The sequence below is a fragment of the Carassius gibelio genome, chromosome B25, assembly GCF_023724105.1.
Source record: "Carassius gibelio isolate Cgi1373 ecotype wild population from Czech Republic chromosome B25, carGib1.2-hapl.c, whole genome shotgun sequence".
Taxonomy (NCBI): Eukaryota; Metazoa; Chordata; class Actinopteri; order Cypriniformes; family Cyprinidae; genus Carassius; species Carassius gibelio.
Window position 1 is genome coordinate 9,761,712 of NC_068420.1, and position 27,670 is coordinate 9,789,381.

The 27,670-nt window shown below is 35.2% G+C and overlaps 2 protein-coding genes across 4 annotated transcripts in view; one reads left to right on the plus strand and one right to left on the minus strand.

Annotated features, from left to right (window-relative positions):
* The window catches only part of LOC128014702 (sphingomyelin phosphodiesterase 3), a 42,575-nt gene extending 24,099 nt beyond the window's left edge, over window positions 1-18,476 (minus strand). The window contains exons 1-2 of one of the 3 annotated variants that reach the window (XM_052598410.1): window positions 18,317-18,463; window positions 218-323 (exon numbers count right to left, since the gene is read on the minus strand). The gene's annotated coding sequence lies outside the window, so the exon portion shown is untranslated. Of the gene's footprint in view, window positions 1-217; window positions 324-1,264; window positions 1,488-18,316 lie in introns of those variants that run through there. The other 2 variants (XM_052598407.1, XM_052598408.1) reach the window with 2 other exon arrangements.
* A 1,939-nt stretch (window positions 18,477-20,415) lies between these two features.
* On the plus strand, window positions 20,416-27,667 carry si:dkeyp-50b9.1 (uncharacterized). Its single transcript, XM_052597650.1, has 12 exons — window positions 20,416-20,557; window positions 21,820-21,955; window positions 22,082-22,262; window positions 23,289-23,453; window positions 24,332-24,419; window positions 24,632-24,756; window positions 25,288-25,349; window positions 25,431-25,497; window positions 25,666-25,750; window positions 25,946-26,021; window positions 26,645-26,713; window positions 27,373-27,667. Exons 1-12 carry the CDS (start codon window positions 20,435-20,437, stop codon window positions 27,480-27,482), a joined length of 1,287 nt encoding a protein of 428 aa, XP_052453610.1. The 5' UTR covers window positions 20,416-20,434; the 3' UTR covers window positions 27,483-27,667.
* The last annotated feature ends 3 nt before the right edge of the window (window positions 27,668-27,670 follow it).

Consider the following 27,670-nt stretch of genomic DNA (forward strand, 5'->3'; position numbering starts at 1 on the left):
CATTTTCATCTCGAATTGGGTTTGGCAAAATATGTCATTTAATATAGCTTATTGTTTGTAAATGAAATCAAAACTTGTATGAAATGCAAGTGACCTTATAAATGCTCATTATTTAAATCTTTAAATCATCTAAAATTTAGAAAGAGGGTCTACCAGATGTGGCTTATTATCCCAAATGACCTTTTGATTTTAACAAAAGAGAAATTTGGATAATTACCATTTAAAAAGCTACCACTGCACAGGTGTCACTGTAAAATATGATAACTAAGTCCCTTTGTAGAGTGGTGGTTATTTTGTGGTTATTCCTCATGACAGAAACAGGCCTATACAAAAAAAAGAGCAGATGATGAGGAAGATTAGACTGCAACCTCACAGAGAGACAATTACACTGATTCTTTGTCAAAAGGAAGTACCAATTAAATGTACCTTGTTCTTGAACAAAGAAGTCACAGAGGTGTTACATTATTTTGTTTTAGACCCTTTATTCAATGCAATTTAAAATTGTCAAATATAATTAATATAAATGTAATTAAATACAGACTGAAACAGAGCTTAAAATGAGAAGAAAAGAAAAATGTTGCATATGATTTTTTTTGTACCCCTAATACTTTCCCTCCACTCCTTTGATATTTAATAACCTTTAAAAAAGCTATCATTTTAGAGATTCTCATAAAACACATAAATCTAAAGTGCTTTGAATCTTTGTTTTGAAGGCAAAAGCTGTCCTTTTATGTTGAGATGCTAGTTGCCTTTTTACAGCAGATGCTAAATGAGTTGAAACCCTGACCTAAATCATCAAAAGATTTACCTCAGATCAAAGAGGACAGGTCAGCCTTTGACACAACCAGGAAGTGTATATGTTACTGCTGTGGTTTTATAACTGGGTTGACAGATGACGCTCATGTGAAGAAGAAGTTCACAAGACGTAACTTAATATCAAATTTAAATGGTCACTATCCAATGAATCCCCATTGGATAAAAGCAAGTCCTATCTCACACATTTCTAACTGAATATGCTGTTTCACATAGAATTATGCCACATTACAGATTATAATGGGTTGTGAATACCATCTCATGCAGATCAGCAAGAACCCATCTTGTACATTCACTCATACGAATGACCTTTCTCACACAAAGTCTCCTAAAAATACTGCTAAAGCACAGATAAAAGTCTGTATTTTACCCAATAAGAGTACATTAGTTTCCCTAGATAACAATAACACAAAGCTTCACGTACAAATAATCCCTTTGCATCCACACTCACCTCATCTGCACACACACACTCAATCTGTGGAATAATAATTTCCAGGGTTTTATCCATCACCGCCACCTAATCTGTGCCGGACCAGTGTGTCGACTACATAGTGGCCTAGACGTGAGGAAAAAAATCATTTTCTTTTGGGCTCCTCGTTGCCTTTTCTGAGAGGGCTGAACTTTTACAGCCTGCTGCGTGCACAGGGTTGCACTGGGGAGAATTTGAGCCGTCTGACTCAAAGAGTGACAGACAGGGACGTCAGTGCACACGAACAGGAAAAGGAAGAGTGTAGCAAATGAATGTGTGGTAGTTTGCAGCTTTGCATGCTGTATACATGCACATTACCACACAAACACACACACATGTGCGAAGGGGGTTAAGCGACCATGTCTTTAGGTTAAGCTTGCCTACTGCTGAGCTGCTTTCAGGTCACACACAAACAAACACGCACACAAAGCTTGCAAAGGGAATCAACAACAATGTCCTCAACTCTTCACAGATTCCCAAAAGATTTGCCTGCTGTTGTTTAGCCCCTAAACCAAGCTGCCATATGGTTTTGTAAGATCACACATACATACTTAACCACTAATTCACACTTAAAAATGGAAATTAGCCATTTAGTGTTTTACTCACCCAAGCCATCCTGCTGTAGGTGTATATGACTCTTTTTCAGGCGAATCTAACCAGAGTTATATTAAAAATAGTCCTGGCACTTCTAAGCTCTGTCATTGTAATGGAAGGGCATTTCTGTTGAACAGTCCAAAACACGTCAAATAAAGTGCATGCATCCATTATAAAACATGCCTCACATGGCTCCGGGGGGTGAATGATGACCTCCTGTAGCGAATCCATGCGTTTTTGTCAGAAAAATATTCATATATCAAATGTAATGAACACTTTTCTATCACTTCCAATATCTGTCATACACGGAAGCCGTTTGAAATTCATTCTAATTAATTGAAGTCATCTGAAAGAAGAAAGTCATGTACACCTAGGATGGCCTGAGGTGGAGTAAAACACAGGCTAATTTTAACTTTCGGGCAAATAAACCCTTTAAATCTATACTGAAACTGACAGATAAATAGATGTAAATCTATCAGTGCCCAGATAGATGATCTGGGTCAGCACAGAGGAACATTTTATTGCTCAAAGATTGCTCTTTAATAGCTCAGGGGACATTACTTCACTTTTATGCTCCATTTAAAGGTTCAGTAAGTGGTATTATCCTCTCTGGGACTGTTAGACAGGGAATCTTTTCCAAAATCAACCTACTCAACTACAAAAGTGCTGTTTATTGGCTGTCCTGTAAACATGATAATATATAGAAATTGCCTAAACAAAGAAATTGGAATCTAATTCACTTAATTCAGTAATATACTATGCTGCAACTTTAAATATATGGACAAAATAGCTCAGATAATTTTGGTATTTGGTAGTATTTGATGAGAAATTCAAGTTCACATTAGTGGTATTTACATATTGTTATAGCATTTGTTCACATTTTCAATTGGCTTTTTTTTTATAATAACATTTCTGTTCTATAGTTATTTAGTAATTTTATGTGATTTGTCTTAGTTTCTATATATATATATGTATATATATATATATATATAGTTTTAATTTTGTGAAGATTTATGTACTATTTTAGTAATATTTTAGATAACCTTTTAAAATTTTCAATTTTGCTTTAATTTGTATTTTAGTTGTAAAAATTTTAGTAATTTTCAGTTAATTGCCAAGTTTTTAAATATTTATTTTTAGTTTTTAATATTTAAATGTCATTTTATTTTAGTTCATATTTGTTTTCATTTAATATTAATTACTGAAAATGATTTTGAATCATTTTAGTTAACAACAAAAACACTGGTTCATACTGAGATCTGATTTTTTATCACAGACGTTTTTGAGACACTGTTGAGATATCTTCTGAAACCCTAGGGAAGACAAACTATGAACAATAATTCATAATAAGACTTTCTTTGCTCTTATTATAATCTAACAGCTGTCTAGGAGAAAACAACCAAAACAATACTGAGATGTAATTTGTCTTTCCTGGGAGATATAATCCTTATGTAGTCTTAAAACAGTTGTTATTGTGTTCGGGAAACTTCTACCTGTGGTTTTCAACAACCAGCTCTCTGCTCCGTGTGTTTACTTTAAGTGTTTGCACTTAAATGTTACGTGTGCCTTTGATAACTTTCCTATGTGAGTCAATATTGCTCCAGAACAGACTAGAAGCCTGATAATCAAGGCAATAAACTAAATGAATGCAGGCACCAACAGGAAGTCTGTTAGCGAACACTTTGTTTAGAAAGCCTCAGCTATAGATCTGTTTATACACGAATCCTTCACCTACTAATCAATACTGATCACAACTTTACCCATGAGGAAAGAGACAGACACTGACAAATGTCACGTCGATGACTGTGACTGTTTACCAGTCAATATAAACCTAGAAACACAGAATTTGCTCTGTAGAAGCTATTAACGGTTTTAGGTTATTAAGTAGGCCTACAGTATTTAATTAAAGTGACTTACAAAAGCTGTTGGGAACATGTCTGTGTCAAATGTTTACCACAAAATCGAGAAAAAAAAAAAAGCTATTAAACTAACTGTATGGAAATAAAATGAAATATTATCTTAGGAATACGTAAAGGTTCTCCTTAAGGTTGATCAAGTTAGGACAATTAAGAAAATAAAAGTGACACGGTTACACTGTCTCTTAAAGAGAATGATTATCGCATGTATCTCTTTAGTAGATGTTTTACAGGTATGTGCATAAACTACAGTTTTGTTTTTTCAACAGAAAATTATTTGAAAGTACTATTTTAATGACCAAAAGACGGTTTGCGCTGGTGCAAGCTGTTAGTAAAACTGGCCCTTTGTGTGTAAGCAGTTGAAAAATGTAAAAATAAAATAAAACAATAATAATTATGCAGTATTCCTTTAAGAATGCATATGAGTAATGCTGTATAAAGGAGCATGTTTTAGTTTTAGCTTCCTGTGAACTCTCTGATCAAAACGCTGATTAATTTGTTGTGTATGTGTGGACAGGTCTTGGTGTTTGTGTGCATGTGTGGACAGGTTTTGGTCTTCTTAGTGTGTGTGTGTGTGTGTGTGTGTGTGTGTGTGTGTGTGTGTGTGTGTGTGTGTGTGTGTGTGTGTGTGTGTGTGTGTGGTAAAGGCATGAAATAATGTGTGATGAGGCTGATAAGTGTGCGTGAGGTGCTGGTTTTGTATCCGGTAACTTCAGAGATCAGTGCAAACTCATCAGCAGGGCTGTGCTACTTTTCTATTGGATCATTATTAAAAGACCACAGGAAGAGAGAGAGATAGACATAAAATAAAATAAAAACTTCTTCAGCGGTAAAGGCCTGACACACGATCGGTACAGATATTTGACTTTATTCATTCATAGAATCAACAAGGTCAGGCTAATAAAACATATTGTGACATAATGCACAAACCCTGAGGTTTGTCACTTTTATGTCGGTTCATTTACCCCATTCTTTAATTTCCATATGGAACTCGGGCATTGCTTATTCTGGACTAATGTGTATGTGCATGCATGTGTGTGTGTGTGTGTGTGTGCACCAGAGCAAGCGAGTGACACTGCACTGAGCACACTCAAGGGAGTTTGTTGCCATGGCGACACTGCACTCACTCATGAACAGTATTGCTGTTGTCTATCAGTCTGGTCAATGCCCATTTAGTATGACACAAACACACACACACACACACAATAACTTATTTAATATATCCCTTAGTCATCTAAACAGGCTAAAGGAAATATCTTCAAGCAAAAAAAATAAAAATAAAAAATTATATATATATATATATATATATATATATATATATATATATATATATATATATATATATATATATATATATATATATATATATGTGTGTGTGTGTGTGTGTGTGTGTGTGTGTGTGTGTGTGTGTGTGGTAAAGGCATTAATGCCAAATTAAAGTTATTTACCCTTCCATCAAAAAGACTTCTCCCATTTTCTAAGCAAATTTAAACACGGATTTGTCTACAAATTGTCATTCCTCAAGTATCTTTTTTAAATAATATGGAAAACATTTTAAATATGCTCTGTTTGTTTTTAAATAATTTACTTTTTATGTTTATATTTTATAATTTATATTTTGTAATTTATTTATACTTTATTATGATTTATGTGCAAATGATCATAGAATTTAGCACATGAAAAACAGGCAATGGGATTTATATGTTTAGCAAGATTTTTCACCATAAAAACACAGTAAAAATACAGTGTATGAACGTCTAATAAGTAACACATTCAGTTCGCCATATATTAACATAATTAAGTTTTTTTTTAAAGGCAGATTCATGTTCATTAGAGTAATATTTGGGCAACGATTGTTGAAAAACCATCTTTTTTGGCAATGTATGTGTACAATCGCAGATGCTTAACTGTAATCAACCAATAGTTTGCAAATGGTTTTCTGGCCTCAATACAATTGAAAAAAAATAAATAAATAGGACTGACAAGGGACAGCAATCACCAGGCAAGTGTCTTCAAGTCCCATGAGCCAAACACTTGCTTTATGCGAGGTGTTAATGAAACTGGGTACAGCTCTCGAGCACTCATTTAGCCGCAGACATTACACGATTGAAATGAGACGAGGAAATTCCAGCCGAAGCATTGCCTCTCTTGAGTATTCTCTGACTGCTATTAAATAAAGGCTAATAGCAGTGGCAAAATGTTTGTGATATAATTTAATCCATCAACAGATCAAATGGCATTTCCTCTGCATGGTAGATAAAGCTCATTTCAGATGCTAATCAATGTGCCACCATTGTGGAGGGATTATTACTGTCATATTCTAAATAATCCGGCATTAATCAATGCAGCTGTAATCCTTATCAATCTGGCAACCGTTAACTGTTTCAACAACAAACCCCCTACTGTTTTATGGTTTAAATGTATTAATACATTTAGACTATTAAAGAAAAACATAGAAGGGTGCTTGACTGTGCAAAAGACTTTTTGAGAGACAAGACTGGTTCTGCCCCTTGTTTGATGAGTTTTACTCTAAACTAGTCGAGAGTCTAAAGCTTTTTAATGCATGGAACTGAACTGGTTTAATGAACTGAATTACTTCCAATAGAAGAACAATCATCACGATTATCTGTCTTCCAAAGAGCAGCAGAAACTCAAGTCTGATTGCGCCACCACTTTCATTCAGCGGGGAGCGATCATTACTCACCCAGAGTCCCTGACACCTGGTTTCACAAGGTGATGAGTGCTTTTACTGTGTGGGTGTTTGTGAGATTGAGTGGCATCCAGGGGCAAGACAGACAGCGAGTGTTTGAGTGAAGAAGTGCGTGGGATGGCAGAGGAGAGGCAAGGTGCTATTAGATATGGCTGTTCTGGATTTTTCTCACTGTTCATTTCTTGTGATTTGGGTATGAACATACTGTACAGCGGGGGGGCAACACTTTGAGAGCACACTGTTAATTGATTTTTTTATTTCAAAATTCTGACAAATAAAGGGTTACACTTTATTTGAAAGTGTCCTTGTTACAATGTTATTATACATTTAAGTACTTTTCATGATTTTCATGATTTTCATGAAAAATTTGATGGCCAAATATTATATATTTGAATATACAATACACCATAAAGATCAGAGCCTCTACTTTTAAACAAATTGTTTTATCCTAGCTTAAAACTCTTGAATATAGGTAGGTTTCATAAAAATGCAACTGTTCACATGTGTTTTTGCTCGCGAGGTTTTGTACTCATTCAGAAGATGTGTAATAGCGCTCCCTAGTGTATAACAGTGAAAACGCGAAAAGTCATAAAAACTCGAATCGTTGTCGTCTAAAAGACGAGATAAGTCGTCAATGGCGGGGAAATAGTTAATTAACTACATGTTCTTACTATATGGTTAGGGTTAGGATTACTTGCATGTAATTATGCATACTTAACTGTAATTATAATAGTTGGTACATGTAACATGTAACAAGGACACCTTAAAATGTTAACCAAACATCTTTAGAAAGTGTAACCAAAAAGAACTGTTCATGGTATAAAATGAACAAGAAATATTTAAGACTATAGACTGTTTCTGGGTCACAAATTGAAATGTAAGCAGATTTGTGACTTTGACTATGTTAAATCCTTTGTACAAAACGTCAGAACCACAGAGCAGATGCTCGTAAACCTTTTTGAGTCATGCTGGATAACATGGATAATAAGAATTCAAAAAACATATTAAAATTAATTTGCAAATTAATTAAAATGACTGAATATTTTCTTTAAATATTTAATATAAATAATCTAAAATAAAAACAGATTTTCATTTAAAATAAAAATATTAAATATTTTATCAATTCAAACTTCACTTAAATTGTTAATTAAAAAATAATCATAATCTATATCAATAATCAATAATCTAATTATAAAAACACAAATATAAAATGTATATTTGCAACAACAAAAAAATGCAACAGAATTATTTTCTAATGTACTTTGTTTGAACTGTGTTTGAATGAATAAAGCTGCTGTGCACAGATCCTTTGGTCTGTGGAATGACGGCAGAGGATTATGATGATGATTCAGTATTACCCATCATGCTCTTGCGGTGGCCCATATGCCCCCCCCCCTTCTCTACAGGGTGTTTGCTCTAAATATACTCTCAAATCTAGATCATGGTGGATCAATATTCTGCTACAGACACAAACACAAACATTCCACTACTATACATATCATACTGTGTCTACTAGAGGAATAATTCCTCCATGACATTTTCTCTGTGGTCATTTAACCTGGTTCTCCTCCTGCCCCCGCTCACATCTCTCTCCATCTCACTCACTTTTTCCATCTGCGTGACCTCTAGTGACCCAACACAAATACAAATTGCTTTCAGACTTCTGTGGCTAAAAACAAAGACAACTTGCAAATCGATAAACCCTGACCTATCTTCAAAAGCACCCATGTGAGCAAATGAAAATAAAACGCATGTTTGCACACACACATAAATACAACAAAACACACATCACGAGTTTAAATCCATATTCTCTCGAGGAAAAAATATATATAGATCTGTGATGTGGATTGATTTGCTCTATATTGCTCAGGCTGAAAACATTTTTTCTCTAGTTTTCAGTAGATTTAATGTGGTCAAAGGGTATTTTGAAGACAGATTGAATATAGTGTACAGTCAACACAGTATCATCCAAACATGAACAGGAAGGGAAAACAAGCCACATTCAAGCATGTCATCCAAATGTTCCTCAGCTCTGATGCAAATGAGTCATTTGCTTACTTTATTCTTCCAATATTTTTGCAACAAATGCAGAGCACAGACATTGTAGTCTGACTGACACCGGTAGCCAATTATTTTTATGAATAATAACCAGTTTGATGACAAAATTAAAAAACTGTATTGTTTGGTCTGTTAAAAACAGTTAAATCCCAAATATATGCTTAAAGTACTACTTCAAAATAAAAGACAAAAGAGTGAAAAACAGCACTTTCATTAACTGGACTAAAAATGGGATGAATATGCCCTGATATTATCCGCTTCTGCAGCCAAATATCAGATCAATAATTACAACTACAAAAAGAAAGAAGAAAAAACATAGTACTTACGGCCCAATACCATATGTACATGGTACATACAATTAAAAAAATTAACAAAGCAAAGAAAAACTAAACTAAATGAAACTAAATAAAATGAAATAAATCAAATGAAACCAAACAAACTAAAATAATTGAAATAAAATGAAACAAACAAAAAAATATGTATAAATAAAAAGAAACAAAAAAAAAACAAATGAAATGAAATGAAAAATTAAACAAAATAAAAGTAAAAATGAAAAAAATATATAAATGAAATTATTACGATCACCAGCTGGAGTGCCCATGAGCTCCACCAGTTGACACTTCCTCCTTGATTATTATCATTCACCCAGGACTCCATTTCCCATAATCCTTTGCCCAGACTCAGCTGCACTCATCATCAATTGCTGTCACCTGTCTCTCATTACCTCATTAGTCTCACTTTAAGAATGGCACACGTACACTCTCCCATCGCAGTTGATTGCTAGCCTGTAACATTTCCTTGCCTTAGTTTTCTTTGATTTTGGACTGTGTCTGTTTTTCTGATTGGTTGCTGCTTGCCCTGACCTCTGCCTGCTTTTGAAATACACTTTTGGATTAACTTGGATGATTCTGTTTGCTGTTACTGACCCTGCCTTTCTCACTACGATTTATTAATAAAGCACCCACACCTAAGTTGTCACGACTCCTTGTAACAGAAAAAAAAAAAAAAAAAATTAAATTAAACAGAGCAGAATAAAATAAAATACCAATGGAAATGATCATATCTAAAAAATAAATAAATAAATATGTGCGCAAAAAATTTTAATATTAAATTGAAAATTGAAAATCCTTTCTGAATAACTATTTGTATTGACAAGTTGGTAGGTTTTGTAACAGGCACCAGGTTGTTAATCGACCAAGACAATAATCTCAAAATAGCCTGCCTCTAATCTGCCTAGGTTGATATATTGGCCTATAACTACCTTGTGGTTCCTCAGTGTCTCAGTGAGTCCATCATGCAGTTTAAGAGTGTCAGAGTTGATGTGTCTCGTTGCAAGCACCTGATCCTTCATGTCTTATTGCATCACAGCTACAGCAGATGAACAGAATGAGACAAGCACAGCCCAGAGCGCCAGCGGAGGACGGGAGGGGTGGAAAGGGGGCGGCATTGTCAGAGCGAACACAAGCATACGAGAACAGAGTTGCCAGGGAAACCGCCCTAAAACCCGACCGACAAAGGAAACAGAGGTGAGCGGTTGGTCATATGACCATGTGGCAGGAAAAGAGAGAGAGGCGGCCCAGCAGGACAGAGAACGTGCACATGTTCTTTTGCTTTTCCTGCTGAGCATAACAAGTTCTGTGACAGCATATCAGCACCTACAACACCCTCTCCTGCTGCCTGGCACCGCAGCAGCCCACATTAACATCCATATGTCTCTGATGTGTATAGAGCCGCTACTGGTTTATGATAGCAGGAGACCATCAGGCGTAATTACACACAGACACAGACGTTTGCTTTTGCCATACAGACAGCAGTCTAAAAAGTATTTATAAGCCACACAAAAATCACAATAGACTACAAAATGTTGCAACAAATGGCAGCCCTCCTTATTAAAATCAACGTGAAGTTTAATTTGCTGCCCACTTTACTATAATCTGATGTATCAAAGTTATTCAATGAGAAAATAGTAACTGAATCTGGAATTTAATGAATTGTGAAGTGAAGATAATAATATGAAACATGAGTTTTCTTAAACAACAGTGATAGTAATATTAATATTAATCACAGTCCTATATTAAAATAACAAAGCAATAATCATTCATAATTAGACCAACAACTGGGTTTTATGTACAGTATATAGGCTATATATTTATATTTAGCAGCTTAAATTTTACGCATTACAACTCAGTTCAAACTCATGAATAAACCTATTATTTTTAATAACCCCTATGGGTCATAATAATAAACATCATCATTATGACTGTCTAATCATTAACAAATAAAAAATGTGAATTTTGATTTTATGTTGACTTTGTAATAATACGTTTAAAACAATATGTAAAAAAATTTATAAAAATAATAATAATAATAAATCAATTGTCATCCTTGTTGGGAAAAAAGGCTAGGAAAATTGTTTTGAAATGTCAAATGTAATTATGTTTCTGAGATATTTTACCCATAAGAATTTCTAAGAGGGCTAATAATTGTGGCCAATGTATACTGGAGAAAAACATTTATTTTTATCAGTCCCGCCCCCATTTTCAGTTGTTTTACATAAATGAAAAGTTAGATTTTTGTGAATTTTATGTATGAAAGATTAAAAGAATAAGCAATATGGATTTATTTTTACAGCCTTTTTTGCTCATATTTTCCAAGTGTGAAATCCAGGACTGACCAGGATGGTGTTTAGCACATACAATTTTACACAATACACTGTAGTTCATGAAACTCCAGAATAATTAATTAGCATGTAAAATTTTTATATTAATAATAATTATTATAAAAAATACATACTGACTAACTCAATTCACTAAATAACTCATTTTACTCTCATTGTCAGAGAGCCCAATATATATTCAATATCTAAATTAATACAAAATTATAATTTGCCTCATTGTTGAGCAATGATAAAATCACATGCAATTGTTATTACATAATGATAAATAAAAACTAAATAAGCAGTACAAATCAGACACTTGTGAATGTACAGTTTTTCCAGCATCCTCAATATGCACCAAAATGGAAATGTACCAACAACAGCCACTAGGGGCATTGCCCCCACAAAAATCGGACCCCCCAGAAATGATTTGATAATTCCCCCACTAGCACACATTTCCATTTCCGTCCTGCACACAAGCACACCTCTTCACCAGAAAAGCCTCTCATCTGTTTGCAGGTCAGCTCATATCCTGCAGGTAATGACAGGCCTCGTCCCAAAGCCGAGCGGCCCGTGACGGAAAGAGCAGGGAGCATTAGGGTGGTTCTGAACCGAAGCGCCCTCTGTAATCTACCAACAGACATGGCCTTGAGTGCATACACCCACAACCAGGCTGGGCTGAGAGTTTTAACTGGAGGTTCTCCCATAACCACAACCCTAAAATAAGGATGGAGCCACAAAGCAAAGCACGGATCCTAAGCACACACTCCAGCTACCAATCACGTCAAACACAGTTACCTCTATCTATACAAGTGCTTCCCACAATTACTATGATTATCATTATCACACAGCTAAAGCCATCCTATATCAAAATAACATATCACTTCACCAAATGCCTGTCAATCCATTAATGGATGGATGGCTAGGTAGTGTTAAAACCAGAGCTGAGCACAGAGCTGATGTTCTATAAATGACCTACAAGGGCACACACACACAATCGTATCACGCTGCTCTGGCAGATTAACTGAACAAAAACCAAATCCTTCTCTCTCGTTGCATTCATATTTCCCTGTGTACCAGCACAGGACAACTAATCTCTCCATGTTAATGCAGGCTGTTCACAGAGCACTGCCAACAGCAGCCAGCACACACATACACACAGGAGAGAAGTCTGCCTCAGAAATGGTAAGGTAAATATTGTTCTTCAGGCAGATTTAAAGGGACAGTTCACCTAAAAATTTAAAAATGAAAGGCTGCCGTTATTTATTTATAATTTATTTATTTTGTGTGTGTGTGTGTGTGCTTTTCCACACAATTTTACATGCAGTTACAATGAACGGACACTGAAGATTCAAAAAGATTGCAAAAATACCTTATTTAGCACAAGTGTATCTAAGATGTAAACAGACACGAAACATAAAACATACGAAATATCACGACACTGTGCATGTGCATATTTTTGAATCCGGCTAAAAACACAGTCAGATTAACAAAGGTTAACATGGCTCAGATCTTCCTGTTAAACAGATTATTTAAAGGGACAGTAAAACAAATGGTTTGGGGGTTGACTCCCAAAATATTTTTGTCCAGTATAATATGGAAGTCAATTGGACAAAAAATTAATTTGCTGCCCAACATTTGGTCATGAGCGAAAATCAATAAAAACTTTGGTAAACTGTACCTTTAATATCTATTCCACACCCTTCAGAATGAATGAATTTTTGAAAAACTAATTTGGATTGAGGGATGAAGGCACATTGAGCCATAAATCTGTTTATTAATAGATCTATAGGGTTTATTCTGAGTTGAATTAGAGAACCAAATTAATCAATCAATGAATCTGGCATTGCTGTTTGATTCATAAATAAATAATGGCATTGAAATTGGTGTGTTCCTTGCAGAGCACTATGGCATGGAATAAGAATGGCATGGAATATCACTATTCATATGGACCAACTTTATGATAGTTTTATGTTTATAAAACAAAATGCATGAATTGGTACCAGCATCAGCCACTAGAATTTGAACCAAAATTCACTTGAATTTGAAAAATCAGGACTGAAATCAAAATTAGTCAGACTGATTTTATGACGCAAATCATTGGATTGAAATGAGCGATTCACTGAATCAGACATTACTGCTTGGACATATGGTTGAATTTTGATATTTTGCTTGCACAGAACAATCAGAATGGCTCTTATGAACTGTGTTTGTGATACTTTTATGGTGTTTATGAACCATAAATATACATAAATATGTCTCAGCATAAGCCATTATGGGTATCATCCTTTAAAATGGCATTTGATTATTTGTGAATGAATCATTTGGACTAGTTTTGTAAATCAAATCAGCCGACGCAACTGTCTGTACGATTCATTGCATCAGACGTTACTGCTTTATTATCAGCTTAGCACTATCATATGGCTTTAAAATGACTGGTAACAGAGTGCACGAGTCAAACAGACCATGTTTATGATACTTGTATGATTTGTTTATATCCTAAATTAAACCTTATATCCTCAGTGCCCTCTCATTGTAATTTTACAGAAAGCAGCAACCAGCACAGTCTCCTTTAGTGAGAAAGGATGTCATACAGGTCTAAAGTAGTGAGTAAATGATTTAAAACAAATTGAAATTTCTATATGAACTATCCCTTTAAAACCATCTAAAAAAAACCCTAAGATTTCAAGCATGTATTTTTGAATATACAGTACTTGCCTATGAAATTTCCATGTGCAAACATTTCTTTTACCCCTCACAGCATGAGAAAACATGAGCAAACCTCACACAGAATAGATTCACTGTTCCCGCTGTGTCATTCAGGACTCAAAAAAATCCTTGAGATTCAGCACAGTGAATGAGCCTGAACAAGCTGTGCCCAACACTCACACATTCACACACCACACACACACACGCACCCTTGTGCTATACCTGCCCTATTTCTGGCCCAGCAGTCCCCTAGTGTAACATCTGTTGACCTGTAGAAAAACTAAAGACCTGTCCTAAAAATAGACTGCCTCGTCACGATCACAATCCACCCTGCTGCTACACAGATTGCTGTTGACGGATTCCGTGTTCCCATTTACGGCCGAGATTGAAGAAAATAACACAATGTGCTCTGTTGTGCACTTAAATTCTCACACCATATTCTTATTCTTGGGTAAGTAGTGTGGTGTGGGTGGGAATGGTTCTGAGGGTACATTCATGGCCATATGCAAGTGCGAGAAAATAAAGGTTAACATTTTTAAGTAAAGTTATTCCAAAGATGAAAATTCCTAGTGTAACAATGGGTCTCATTTTATATAAGCTGGCCTTAACTACTATGTACTTACATCAAAAATAAGTACAATGTACTTATTGTGTTCATATTGTATTGCAAAACACTTTTGCTGCTATTGAGGTGGGATACGAGTAAGATTAGAGACGGGTTTGTTGGTATGGGTAGGTTTAAGGGTGGGTTGAGTTGTAAGAGGTGGGTCAACAGTTAATTATAAAAGTAATTAAAGAAATTAATTAAATATGTAATTACAGGTATTTTAAAAAATATATAAGTACAATGTAAAAAAATTATGTACACAATAAGTGCATTGTACCAAATAATTAATTTAAATTTAACTACATAGTAGTTAAGGCCACCTAATATAAAGTGGGAACAAAAAATATTTTGATTAAAAAAAAAAACTTTGACTATAAATGTGCATGTGCATATGACTGACATATAACAATAGCCAATGAAAGTTTTCTGTACAGCATACAAATGTAATAAACTAGTCTGGCTCTTCTCCATCTTGTTTTGTTAATACAAATGGCCTCACGCAAAACTCTTGCACACAAATCAAAGATTTTACAGCATAATCCGTGCAAACTTTGACAAGTTCAGCAACTAGATGTTCACAAACACAAGCCATCTGACACAAGATCTGAGCAAATCCAGCCCATGTGGTTCACAACCACTCCAGAGCTGCCAGGGAGACAGTAGTCACACTTTACATTCACGATCAAGCTAAAACACAACATAAAAGAGTAATAAAAAAATAAACTGATGGAGATCATCTATATATGGATGTTTCTTTAGTTAGAGGAACTGTCCCTGGATAGTTTTAGGAGAAAAAAATAATTTTAGTTTTCATTTATAGGTTATAGTTAGTGCTTTCAAATGATTAATCGCGATTTATCGCATTCAAAATAAAAGTTTGTGTTTGCATAAAAATGCATGCATTTGCATGAAAAATATTTACATGTATTTACAGGCATATATTTATATTCATATACTTTATATTATAAATAAATATATTTAATATATAAAAAAAAATTAACAATCTGAAATATATACATGCATGTCAGTATATTTATATATATACATAAAAATATACAAAGCACACATACATATATTATGTAAAAAAATATATATATATATTTTGGATGTGATTAATCATGATTAACTGTTTGACAGCACTAGTTATAATATAGTTTTTCCGGAAGAAAAAATCACATTCATTTTCTCCATAAGGGAATTGATTTTTTAAGATAACTTCCAGACAACTGAAGACTTACTGTGAGCTATAAGGGTTGTTAATCGATGGAATGTACTTCAATTACAACATTAATTTGCAATGATTTAGTTCTTTGCACAGTACAATTTTAATGACAAACAATGCATTTTTATTTTTTTATTTTAATGATAAAGCTCAAAATTAACTGACTGCTAAATAACTTAAAAGTCTATCTAAATCTCAAAATATATATGTATCCAACTTTCTCCAAAAAGGGCAAACATCTCAGTCCACATCATCAAAAAATATACCAAAATCCATCTGAAGATTGACCAGGATGGGATAAAGGTATTCATTCACACTAGTAAAAAAGTATCCCTAATTTTAGTCACCCACATGCTGTATGGTTACACAAGACTAAAATCCAAACAGAAGAAACAACTAAAGAGTGGAACTGAACTTGTAAGAATTACATTATGTCATTCAGGAGAGTATCTATTTATTTTGTGGCTTCCACTGAAGCACATCCTGCTCAGGCAGATTAAATGTATCATGCTTTTCAGCTCTTAAGAAGCATATTAGGATGGCACAAGCTCCTCTCAGCTGTTCCTCTAATGGCATAATGGCTATCTGCCCAAGAAACCTACGTGAACACTTCCTGATGGCCGTTTTGGCACTCTGACCGGAGTATTTGACATGAACCGGTGTTGTCTGATGTCCTGAGCTTGTCTCGCATTCAGATAATGTGCACTAATGAAGAAACTTCAGCAAATCCACTGAGAAAATGACCCGCTGTGTCGGATTAGCACTGCGTCATCACTAATTTCAATACAGTGACCACATTTCCCTCGCCCACTGTCGTGACTTGGCCTAATGCCTATCTTGAGAGGCTCTCTAAAGACCGGAGGAAAAATGGCTTGCTGTAAATCTGGAAACAACATGGGAGGTTTAATGGCTAAGCCAAAGTGATCCACCAATAATGATGCTTAACATCACGCAGGTGGGGAAACGACAATAGTCCTTTAGTGAGCAGAGCATGTTAAAGGTACAGTTTGTCTAAAAATAAAAATGCTGACTTTATTTATTTACTCTAATGTTGTTCAAACCCCGGCTTTTTATCTCACAAAAATCTAAATAGCTTTGAAGACTTGCAATACAGAGCACAAGTCATATGGAATACTTGTATGTACATTTGTATGATGATTTTTGTTATATTTTATTGCATTTGGGAGGAAAAAATTAAATGCATTCTTCAAAAATTATCCTTTTTTGTGCTCCATGGAGATAAAGAAAATCAAACAGGTCTGGCACCTATTTGAGGTGAGTAAATAAAGTAGAATTTATTTGAACTGTATATAAAACATTAATCCATTTAAACTAGGCCTATACACATTTAACAAACTAACAAACTTAATGTGATGCATATTTGTCAGTCATACATAAATGAAACTGGTTGGAAACATGCAAGATTTAGTTTATAGGTAGCAATTTATTATTACTATTTGCATCCATTTGATTTATAAATCATTTTTACATATATAATTTTCAAAATTGCTTAGAATCAGTGTAATATTGTGAGAAAAAAAAATTATTAAGTTTAAAAGTATACATATTTAGCATTCATATATAGTAAATTAATATAATATAAATAATTTTATTATACTACAGTAGCACAGACAATGTATCCTTTCTACTTATGTATGACTGAAAAATATGCAAAGTTTGTTTATGCTAAATCTGAATCTGAATATATACAATTCAAATATATAAATCTTAAAATTATGTCTGAATATTTTTTGAGTGTATCATGAATTTGTGAGCTCATAATTGTCTGTGGCAGTACAGATGGGAAGCCTGGTCAAAATCTCACACCAACAAGAATATGTTGTTCAACACTGCAACTATCAGTCCTTTGTCACTTACAATAATGTACCTTTTTAACTGGTAACGGTCACCTGGGTGTATAAAGAAGAACTAGACAAACAGGGTTAAAGAAACACAGACGTTGTGGCTGCCACACCTTGATCTGTGGTTTATAATTAAACACTAAATCACACCATTACACTACATCACTCAATTCTACACAGTCTTATTTGAAAGTATGCTTATAAAAACATGGATTTAAGCTACTTATTTCCACAATGCTGTGATTCACAGAAATCCACCTTTCATTTTTTATTTGAAACCGTAAACATTGACAGATACACATCACTGTGTAAGTAGGTGCAGTAAAGCATACCAGTCTCTAAATGCATGCCTTGCCTCAAACGGATGGCTGATGGGGGCAACTGCATTTGTCAGAAGGAAGCAGTGCTCTGTGGATAAGCGATCAACCATAGGAGTCTAACACAGTCCCATGCGCATGCAAATTTCATTCAAATAGCTTCCCTCCAATAGTGCCACGAAATTAAATCTTTAAAGCCAGAGGCAGAGCATTTCTGTGAAACAAATAATTAATAAACAGTCTCACAATTAAAAAGAACAAACCCCTTCCAGGTGCACAAAGAAGCGTGGCAGATGATGCTGATACATTTACAGGCAAACCCGTTTCAGCTCGCTCCGTAACTTTAATTTAAACCGGTCGAATGGGGTGTTTTCAGTACTCACAGTTCAGTAGTCTAACAGGTGAGTGTCTCCTTTTTCGCTATTTCCGTGCCCGTTTCCAGATATCTGATTTCCCTCGCCGTGGTCCGCCTCTCCGCCCCGTGAAGCAACTGCTGACGACGACGTGAGTTTCTTTCCAGCACCAGCGCGCTTTGAACAGCTCCACTGACGTCACTCACCGCCAAGCCAACCGACGCCACGCCCATCAGGCTCCGAGACCCCACCCAACACACGCCAGTGTTCCGATTCATCTACACGATTCGAATCTTTTCAGTCAATCGGTTAACTAAATGATTTGTTCAGTTTGTTCAATTTGGACTAGCATGGGGCCAAATCTCAACAATGGATCCTTTTCACAAAACTGTGATGAGATGACGCGTTTCAACGGTCATCAGCAGCGTAAATCATAGAAAGTATTTTTTTTTATTCTGTTTTTTTTTTAATGTACATTTATAACTCTATAGGCCTATATGTATTATATCACATTTGCATGAAATTACAAATGCGAGGTGTTTCTAAAATGCAGCATCTGCATCGATCTCTGAACAAGTCCATCAGTCTCTCCAGGTTTACTTTATTATTATTATTATTATTATTATTATTATTATTATTATTATTATTATTATTATTATTATTATTATTATTATTTTAAAGTCCTGAAAACACTATCATGGAGTTTTTCCTTCAACTATTTGAGCAAATGGGAATCCCATATATAAAAAATTTATATATGGGAGTCCATGACAAATGGATATATATATTATATATATTATTTAGACATATATATTTGTCATGGACTCCTTTTTAATCTGTATTTTGTTTATCTGTCTGCTGTCATATTATCTAAACTATTGTAAAGCGAATTTGAGTTTGCAGAAAGGCGATATATAAAATAAACTTGCACTGCAAACCAGTTTGTTCATAAATAAGGTAATACATTGGAGTAATATGATAAGACACACCACTTTTCAATATCATGCAGCAAAACCTGCTAAAAATAGCTAGAAGCAGATGAGACCAGAAGCCTCGCACATAACATGTACATTTACAAATAGCCGTGTTCACGCAAACAGGAAAGATAAATTGAATAGTGTCCATATGAAATTTTGTTGCAGTTATGGGAGGATTTTTGGGAGTTTGTAGGTTTATCTATCTATAAGTCATCATCTGAACATGTTCTGAAAGTGACTACAATATTTTTCCTTGTGTGTTAATACCATGTTCGATGGTGTATAAAATATGGCAGACCCTACATTTTGGTATCACTATCACTTTAAGAGCCATCAAGTGGGAAATCAACCACACCATCCTACGCGGTCATCGCATGTTCATTATTGGGGACTGCAAATCCCAGGAGACACTGCGATTGATTTCCAGCTCCACCGTTGCCATAGATACACTCGCTATCCAAGTGACGAGCATAACGCAGCCAAGTTTGCGAAGGAAGGTGGCCAAATTATCAACACTTCTGAAGCAGGCATTGAAGGTATTAAGTTTATTAATTGTTTAAAGATAAATATATATATGTATATATTAATAAATAGCCTATCACACACAGTTTTGTTTTAACAATGAATTGAACAATGAAAACAAATGCTCAGGAGACCGGGTTAAATTGTCACACTCCCATTATTGTTCACAACGGTTGTTTTATTTTTGAACGTCAACTTCTGTGCAAAACTCGGCACACTGGCAATTACTCGTTAGCGAACATTTCCTTATTTTTTAGCTTGGCATAAAATGCAGTTTATTTAACCCACGTTTGTGTCCACAGCTGGCCACCATGGGTAGTTCACAATAAACAATAGAGTAAAACGCCAACTTACAGTAAAAAAAGTTCCCAATCTTCCACAAAACAGCAGCATTTAAATGTATTATAGTAAACTTAACACTGCTAAAAAAGAAAACAGTATATTATGAACAAAACAAAAAAAATTGAAACTAATTTCCCATTAAAAAAAAAAAAAAAACTTAGATTACAGCCTGAGGACATAGTTGTGACAGGTAGCCCCTGCCCCATCCCCTCTGTGAAACTCTTACAGCAGGGGCAAGTGTCCTAATGTTTCATTAATGAATGCTCATAAATGTGTCTCTTTTATTTTAGCAGGTCTGTTGTGAGCGATGGAGGGATGCATGGTCCGTCTCCACAGTGTTCACTTCAGGGGTGCTTTTAGTGCTCAGCCCATCATTGTCAACTTCCACGAACTCTTCCAGACCAGAGATGCTCCTACAATTCTGCCTACGGTTAACATAAATTTCTTTCTTATTTTAGATTCAGATTCTTTCCAAATAACTAGATTGATATCACACTAGAAGGCCAAAATAAACTTTATTTTCTATACAGGTAGACATTTAGATCTGGGTGGGTAATTAAATACCCAACTGTTGTTGATTATGTTGTTTCTTTTTTGCATTTTTTCATTTGAGATAACTTTTTGTATTTTGTCAGTTCAAATACATTAAATAAATCAAATGGATAAACACAAATTTAGTTTAGTTAATTAAAATAAAAAATCTAAACATTTATTACACTTAAAAAAAAATGTTTTGAATTGCTAAGTAATAATTACAAATAAATGGCAAGTAACACATTGAATTAAACATGAATTTTTTAATCAGAATGACTGAAATGGTATTTTTTACTCTAACTTAGTGTATTTTTTATTTAATAAAAATGTTCCAATATTCCGTTTGATGAAATATCATTTTAAAATATCATATTTTAAATATTTAATGAAATATTGTTTTATTAATATGTATTTTCATTAGAATGTATCATCACTGTCACCTTATCTGCCACTGGATTTATTTTTCACTGAGATTGTTGGAGTACATTTTTGGATTGCATTCTCCACCAAGGAGATATTCAACTGAATTAGGCCAAAAAGGTGTCTTAGCAGGCAACATAATTAAGTTGCGTACCTTTTGGAAAAGCCTTTGCATCAGAAATGTGCCTTAAATGCTTCCTCCGTAGGCATCTGACTTGGTTTTCTAACAGCGTAAATTTGCCAAATTGCCTCATACACGCCCATACACTTACGCCCACCCACACGCTAATTCATTTCAATCCCACTAAACCTCTTTTATCATCTTGCTTGCTTTCCCTTCATTGATGTTTATTGATTATTGAGTGCTGTATTCCAATTCCTTTCTGCATATTAACTCCCTCCTTGTTTTTGAAATATTATCTGAGCTTTTATTGCTCTTACTCCTCAAAATATGAAATTATAGCATCAGCACGATCGGCAATATAGGTCACGTTTCAGCCTCCCCTCGTGTTGTCCAGGAACTCCCAGTCTTAATTGAATGGATTTGTTTCTCAGCCAGAGCTTTGCAAACATTGGTGTGGGGGGTGGGTGTCACGATGCAGACAGTCGGCCTCATGCACTGGTTTGCACCAGATCTATGAGTGTTCTTGAGTCCGCTGCTCTTTTCTACATTACCTGAGGCAGATGTTATTTTGTGCTATGATAAATATGAATATGTAGATTGTCTTCGTCTTGCAGGTAAAAAATGAGGATGTTCTGCGGGCTGTGGTGGCTCTAATGGACACCTCTTTGCCTGAAATTGGCCCCAGAGATGTGCATGAAACAGTACACTACCCTGGGATACATACTATTATTTTGTCACAAGACCATGCAGGTATGTAATTCACCTTGGTTGGGCAACAGAGCATAAATTATGCTAGTGATAGAAATATCCTGCATGATTCCATATATAGAATGAGTGTTGGCCTAAGGCTTTTTTTATGCTGAATTCTCTTTGCAGATGTTTTAGAGGACTATAGCGGGAGAGCTTCCCAAAAGGGGACAAATTTGAGCCCAGTACCCTGTAAAGCAAAAGTGGAAGCTGATTCCACACACAAGCTGCTGACTGAGCTATACAGCGACTCTGAAGAGAGTACAGAGGAAACCTCAGAGGAGATGATAGCAACAGAGACAAGTGTCAGGTTAAGATTTTTTCGAATAGTAATTCGAATAGTGTGATCACATTTTCTATTGTTCTGCAAATTTTCGTGAGCACAATCCAGTCATTTGGAATCCATTTAATTGGGAATGTCATATGACGGTGAAAGATTTCCCCAAGCACATTTCAAATTGGTCACATGGGAGGTTGATTATTTTGTATAGCTCACACTGTGCAATATATTCTTAAGAATAAAGGTTCCAAAAATGGGGTTTATAGAATATAGGGCTTTACTGCTAAAACCCATTTTTGGAACATTTACTATGGCATAGATAGAAGAACCATTTTGGGTTCCCCAAAGAACCTTCCAGTTAACAGTTCTTCAGAGAACCATTATTTTCTTCTTAGTGTGAAGAGCATCTGAAGAAACTTTTTTTCCCAATAAAGAACTGTTTATGGAAAGGTTCCATGGATCTTAAAAGTTCTTCATGGAACCCAAAAAGCTAATAAAGAACTATTACTTTTAAGACTGTGCAACAAAAGTGGATGGTGGTTTATACTGTAAAACTCCAAAACAGATATATAAGTATCATAAAAATGACTGTTTAAAGCCTTCTGAAGTCATAAGAGACCTTTGTGTGGAAAATGACTAAAAACAAAGTCATTCATTAAGTCATGATTGAGAATTAAGTGAATATGAACATGACTCGTCATAAATGGTTGGTTGATTCTGTTAAAGATAACGGGATTACAAGAGCCTTTTCCCAAATCCTCTGTGGTGAGCAGTTTGCCAAGCGTTCCTTATCAGCTCTATCTCTACCCCTATAGGCGTAGATCTAGAAAGAAGTGCATTTTTATATATTAATTTATTACATTTCAGAAGGACATTTGACAGAGATCATCATGACCTTATTATAGTCAATTACATTGACAAATGTCACCATGCACGCATGTTTCTATGCCAACACAACTGGGTTATACAATTGTTTGGACAATTGTATCCAATTATGGTCACCTACCAGGATTATCTAAAAAAAAAAAAAAAAAGTTTGTTCTCTGTTCTCCATAGTTGGTCTTGGGAGCAATTCTGTGAAGGCCTCCAGGAATTTGTTGACGGAGCGAGAGATAGGAAAGAAAAAAGAGCAGTACAACAAGAAGACGGAAAGATTCTGCCATCCGCCGTGGGAGTTGAATCTTTGATCATGGCTGCTGCCTGCTACGAACTCAAGATACTGTAAGCAAAGCACAAGCACTGTGTCTGATTCAATCAAACAGCTGCGAAAGAGCCATAGAACACTATTTTGTGAAGAAGGAAAAACACTAATGCTTTAAAATCAAGATACTTTCCTTCTGTTAGCATCTCATAACATCGAATCTTTATCAATTGCATTTTATAGTCATTTTTGCTATGAACAGGAAGTTACACAAAATGTAAATTATGAGATACACTTTTTGTTTGTTGCAATCTACAAAGCATTGTCACACTATTTGACTACAAGGGATTTTCATACACACTCACACACACACGTCTACCTCGCAGAATACTTTCTGTGCAGAATCATCTTCTGCTGTACCTACAACCCACACATCCAAATCAAACTCTGTCCAGCTGTAAAGACAAGCGCCTGACTGTCCCTCCCATAGCCTCAGTCAGCATTTAAGCTCTTTATGAGTGGATTCCATCCAGGATTCCTAAAAAAGACTTTATTTATATCATCAAACTGTAACAAGCCTTGTCATTATGAGATCCCACTGAATGGTGTTGCTCCACCCTGAGTCTATTTCCAGTCCAGTGGGGCTGAAGAGTGGAGAAACCTGCCCTGCCCTGCTGGCTGTGGGGTGTTATTCCCAGTCAACGAGAGACTATGGCTTCCTCTCTCTCCTTTCCCTCTTCTGCACTCTGTATTTGTGCCAGTCGCTTCCACATGACCTGTGGTTTAGTTAACCTCAAGCGTCTGCCTCACACACACACACACACACACACATACACTGTTTTATTGTGACAGCTCAAATGGATGTTTCTCAGAAACGTAATGTGAATTAAATTAAGACATAAGCTAACGTAATAAGAACAATGATATGGAGTCGTCTGCTTCTGTCTGTGAATTGTAGATCTACAGGAGACATGGTGCTTCAGCTGTCTCTGTTGGCTGTTAGGAAACGATACCGGCACCTTGGGATTGGCAGCTACATAATGGAGGTAAACACACAGTTGTTTCTGCTTGGACCTTCTCAATCTTCTTCATATTATTCTACTTTGTAAATGACAGTGTATATCAGTGCTGCTGTGTCTTTACAAATTGTTTAATGAACACAGCCTATAAGCTTGTATTTTGCATAGACACTGCCCTCTGTTGTTTGCATCTTTTTTTTTTTTTTTTTGTAAGTACTTTTTCCTATATTTTTTTTCAGCTTTTGAAGACTCAGTCTATAGTAGGGAAATATGATACACTTGTTGCCCACGCTGACACTGATGCAATAGGCTTCTTCAAATTCCACGGGCTCACTGATGACCCTCTGCTCAATGACCAGTTCAAGTACGGATAATGCATCCCACACAGCAACAAGTGACTCGTTCTTGGCCAGAATTAGCTAAAAACTGACTTTAAACAAGACTTTATGCTGATCATTCAACAAACATCTGGCTCTTTCTGTGAGACCAATGTGTCTCTATTGACAGCAGATATGAGACAGGAGTTTCTGGCTTTTTCGTTTTTTATTGTTGAAAGTTTACAAACAGTGCCATCTGTAGGCTAGGTGGTATATGACTGTGGTAGCATGAAAATTACTATTTATTAACAGTTTGGGATGTATATCTATTTAAATATTTAATTGCAATGAACCTAAAATGTTTCTGTCGTTAATGCATTTATTTAATTTTACATTTATTTTTCAATATTGAAATATTCATAAATAGTTATTAGACACTTTAAAATGAAATAACACTGGTAATACACTCAAAACAGTAATTCAGCATTGGTATTAAGCAATCATACTTGTTTTTAAAAATGAGTTTTGATGGGACTCTATAACCTTAACTCTATTTTTTGTTTTTGTATATTATAAAGAGAGCTGAAAGATGATTGGACTAACAGTATTCTCATGAGCTACCTGCCACCCTTTACTACAGGTAGGCATACACACACACACATACAAACTCATGAACACACACTTTCAACTTCATGTTTTCATTCTTCTCATTTTCCTCTAGACTTAGAAATGAGAAATCCCGTTTTCTCCCTGAGTTTACGAGAGGTGGAGATGAACATGGATGTGGCGTGAGTTAATATTCATTGCATTATGCATTTGCTGGCTGTTGCTGAGTAGTTACTAAATTTGTCCTAACTCTTAATATGAGCAGTTATCTTTGCAAGCACCTCTAAAAATAATCGAAAGCATATTGATCAACATCTGACAATCAGGTTAATAGTGTCTCTGTTTCTTAGAAGGTCGCAGGCTCTCTTTGCATATCAGCAACAGGTAATGTGTGTGACGAGACTACTCGAAGAGGTCAAGATCTTACGCAAACAGGTGATATTACATTTCGCATGATATTTGAACATGCGCTTACCAATCGACAACTGCAATTGAGTGCATTATAATCATACAGACTCTGTGTTTCTGTCACGTTGCACATGTATCTCTATCTCTCTCACTCTGTGTGTGTGTGTATGTGTGTGTGTGTGTGTACGTAATCACATGCTTCCATGGTGACTGGCTTTTCAGCTAGATCTAAAACGTGAGGAAGTGGACCGCCTCAACTCCAAGCTAGAACAAGAAAAACGAAAGCGACATGATATAGGTATGTTTGTACAGGTGCAAATTTTTATACCTCAATATTTGCCTGCCTGTTTTACCCAAAACACAATTGGGAGGGTTAAAGCACCTGTACCAGTCAAGTCTACAAAAGCATTTTGGTCATTTGGTGTTTAATATTGGACAGTTTAATCATTAAATAGGTTAGGCCCTTAACGCTTACCTTCTTAACCCTATCACTTTCGATTACTTTGTCCTTATCTTTTTAACCATTTTTTTTTTTTTTTCAAATTTAATTTTTTCCACTCTCCTATTCCCATTTTTTAATTGTAATCCTTCTTTCGCTCTGGTTTTATATTGGTTAAATGTATATTAATATATCTATGTTATATTTTAGTTTTTGTGGTTATTATCTCCCAATTTAATATGCAGGTGTAAAATTTTGACTTGGGGACTTTTAAGTTAGATGATGGAAAAGTTCATCTAAATGATAGAGGATGCAGTTTAATATCCCTAATCAGCCAATACTGCTAAATTACCAAATATTTGCTAAAATGTTATAGATTAAAAAAAATTATTTTTAAAGAACTGAAAAACTTATTATAAATTGCTGAAATTTATTTTTAATGAATATACAATTTATTTTATTCATATTTACATACTCTGTAGAAAACAAGTTCTTGATGTACAGGCTGAAGAACACAAAAGAACTGTTAGACAATATTGCCTCAGACTCAGGTGAGTATTTTTATTTAATTTTTTTTTCAGCTTGCAGCTGCAAGTAACACATGAATTGTGATAGCCTCCAATCTTAGCTGATTCAAACAGTTGCTCTGAAATGCTCATGTGCTTGTATAATGGTTACTCACAAAATCCCAGCCTGTCATATTGAATCAGCAACTATGATACTCTTTTGAAGCACCTGACCAATAACAAGCTCAGACTGACCTTTGCTTGCACCTCCAATATACGAGCCACTTGTCTTCTATCCTGTGACTCATAAAGCTGTGGGCTGGGTTCTGACGGCTCATAAAGCACTACTGGCTCCATAGGGAGGGATGAAGAAAAAAACCCATAAGATCAATCCTGTCTATAAAATCAAAAGCGAAGAGAGGCACAATAATGAGTGCAAAAAATTAAGTGTATGAAGAGGTCCATATGGCCAGTCTTCTCCAGTCACGCTAAAAATACATTTATTGAAGTAATAAGCCACTTTAGACTTGAAAAATGAAAAATTGTTATGCTAGGTAAACAAAGCAAGTGTGTAAACACTGGCTGTTGTACCAGAATTCAAATGTGGCTCATCCAATAAAGTGCTTTGTAATTGCTTTCGTCTCAGGAAAGCTAATGTTTGAGTAAGTGTGTAGGATATATTGGATTGTCTTTGTACTTTTCAGATGATCAGGGACTAATTGAACGGGAGCATGCAAATCCAGGAACACAAGAGCAAGAAACAGCACAGTCTGAAGAACCTCCCTTTCAAACAACAGAGGGTGCTGGAGTTTAACGTTTTGTAGCTTTTACTGCAGACTTTGTTTGATGTCTATTCTCACATTTATGCATTTGTTTGTATGTTTATTTGTACCCCTGTCTTGTAGTTTTTGAATGTCATGTTTTTGAGAGGCACTCTCTTGGTTGCGAGTAGTAAAATGCCTCTGGACCATCTACATAAAAGCTTTGGGAAATAAAACAAAC

Bases quoted from the DNA above. Each gene is read 5' to 3' on its own strand.
- si:dkeyp-50b9.1 (XM_052597650.1), top strand. From the start codon at position 20,435: ATGGAGGGATGCATGGTCCGTCTCCACAGTGTTCACTTCAGGGGTGCT. The intron at 24,757-25,287 runs GTACGGATAATG...TATATTATAAAG, and splicing joins CTGCTCAATGACCAGTTCAA to AGAGCTGAAAGATGATTGGA. The intron at 25,350-25,430 runs GTAGGCATACAC...ATTTTCCTCTAG, and splicing joins CCTGCCACCCTTTACTACAG to ACTTAGAAATGAGAAATCCC.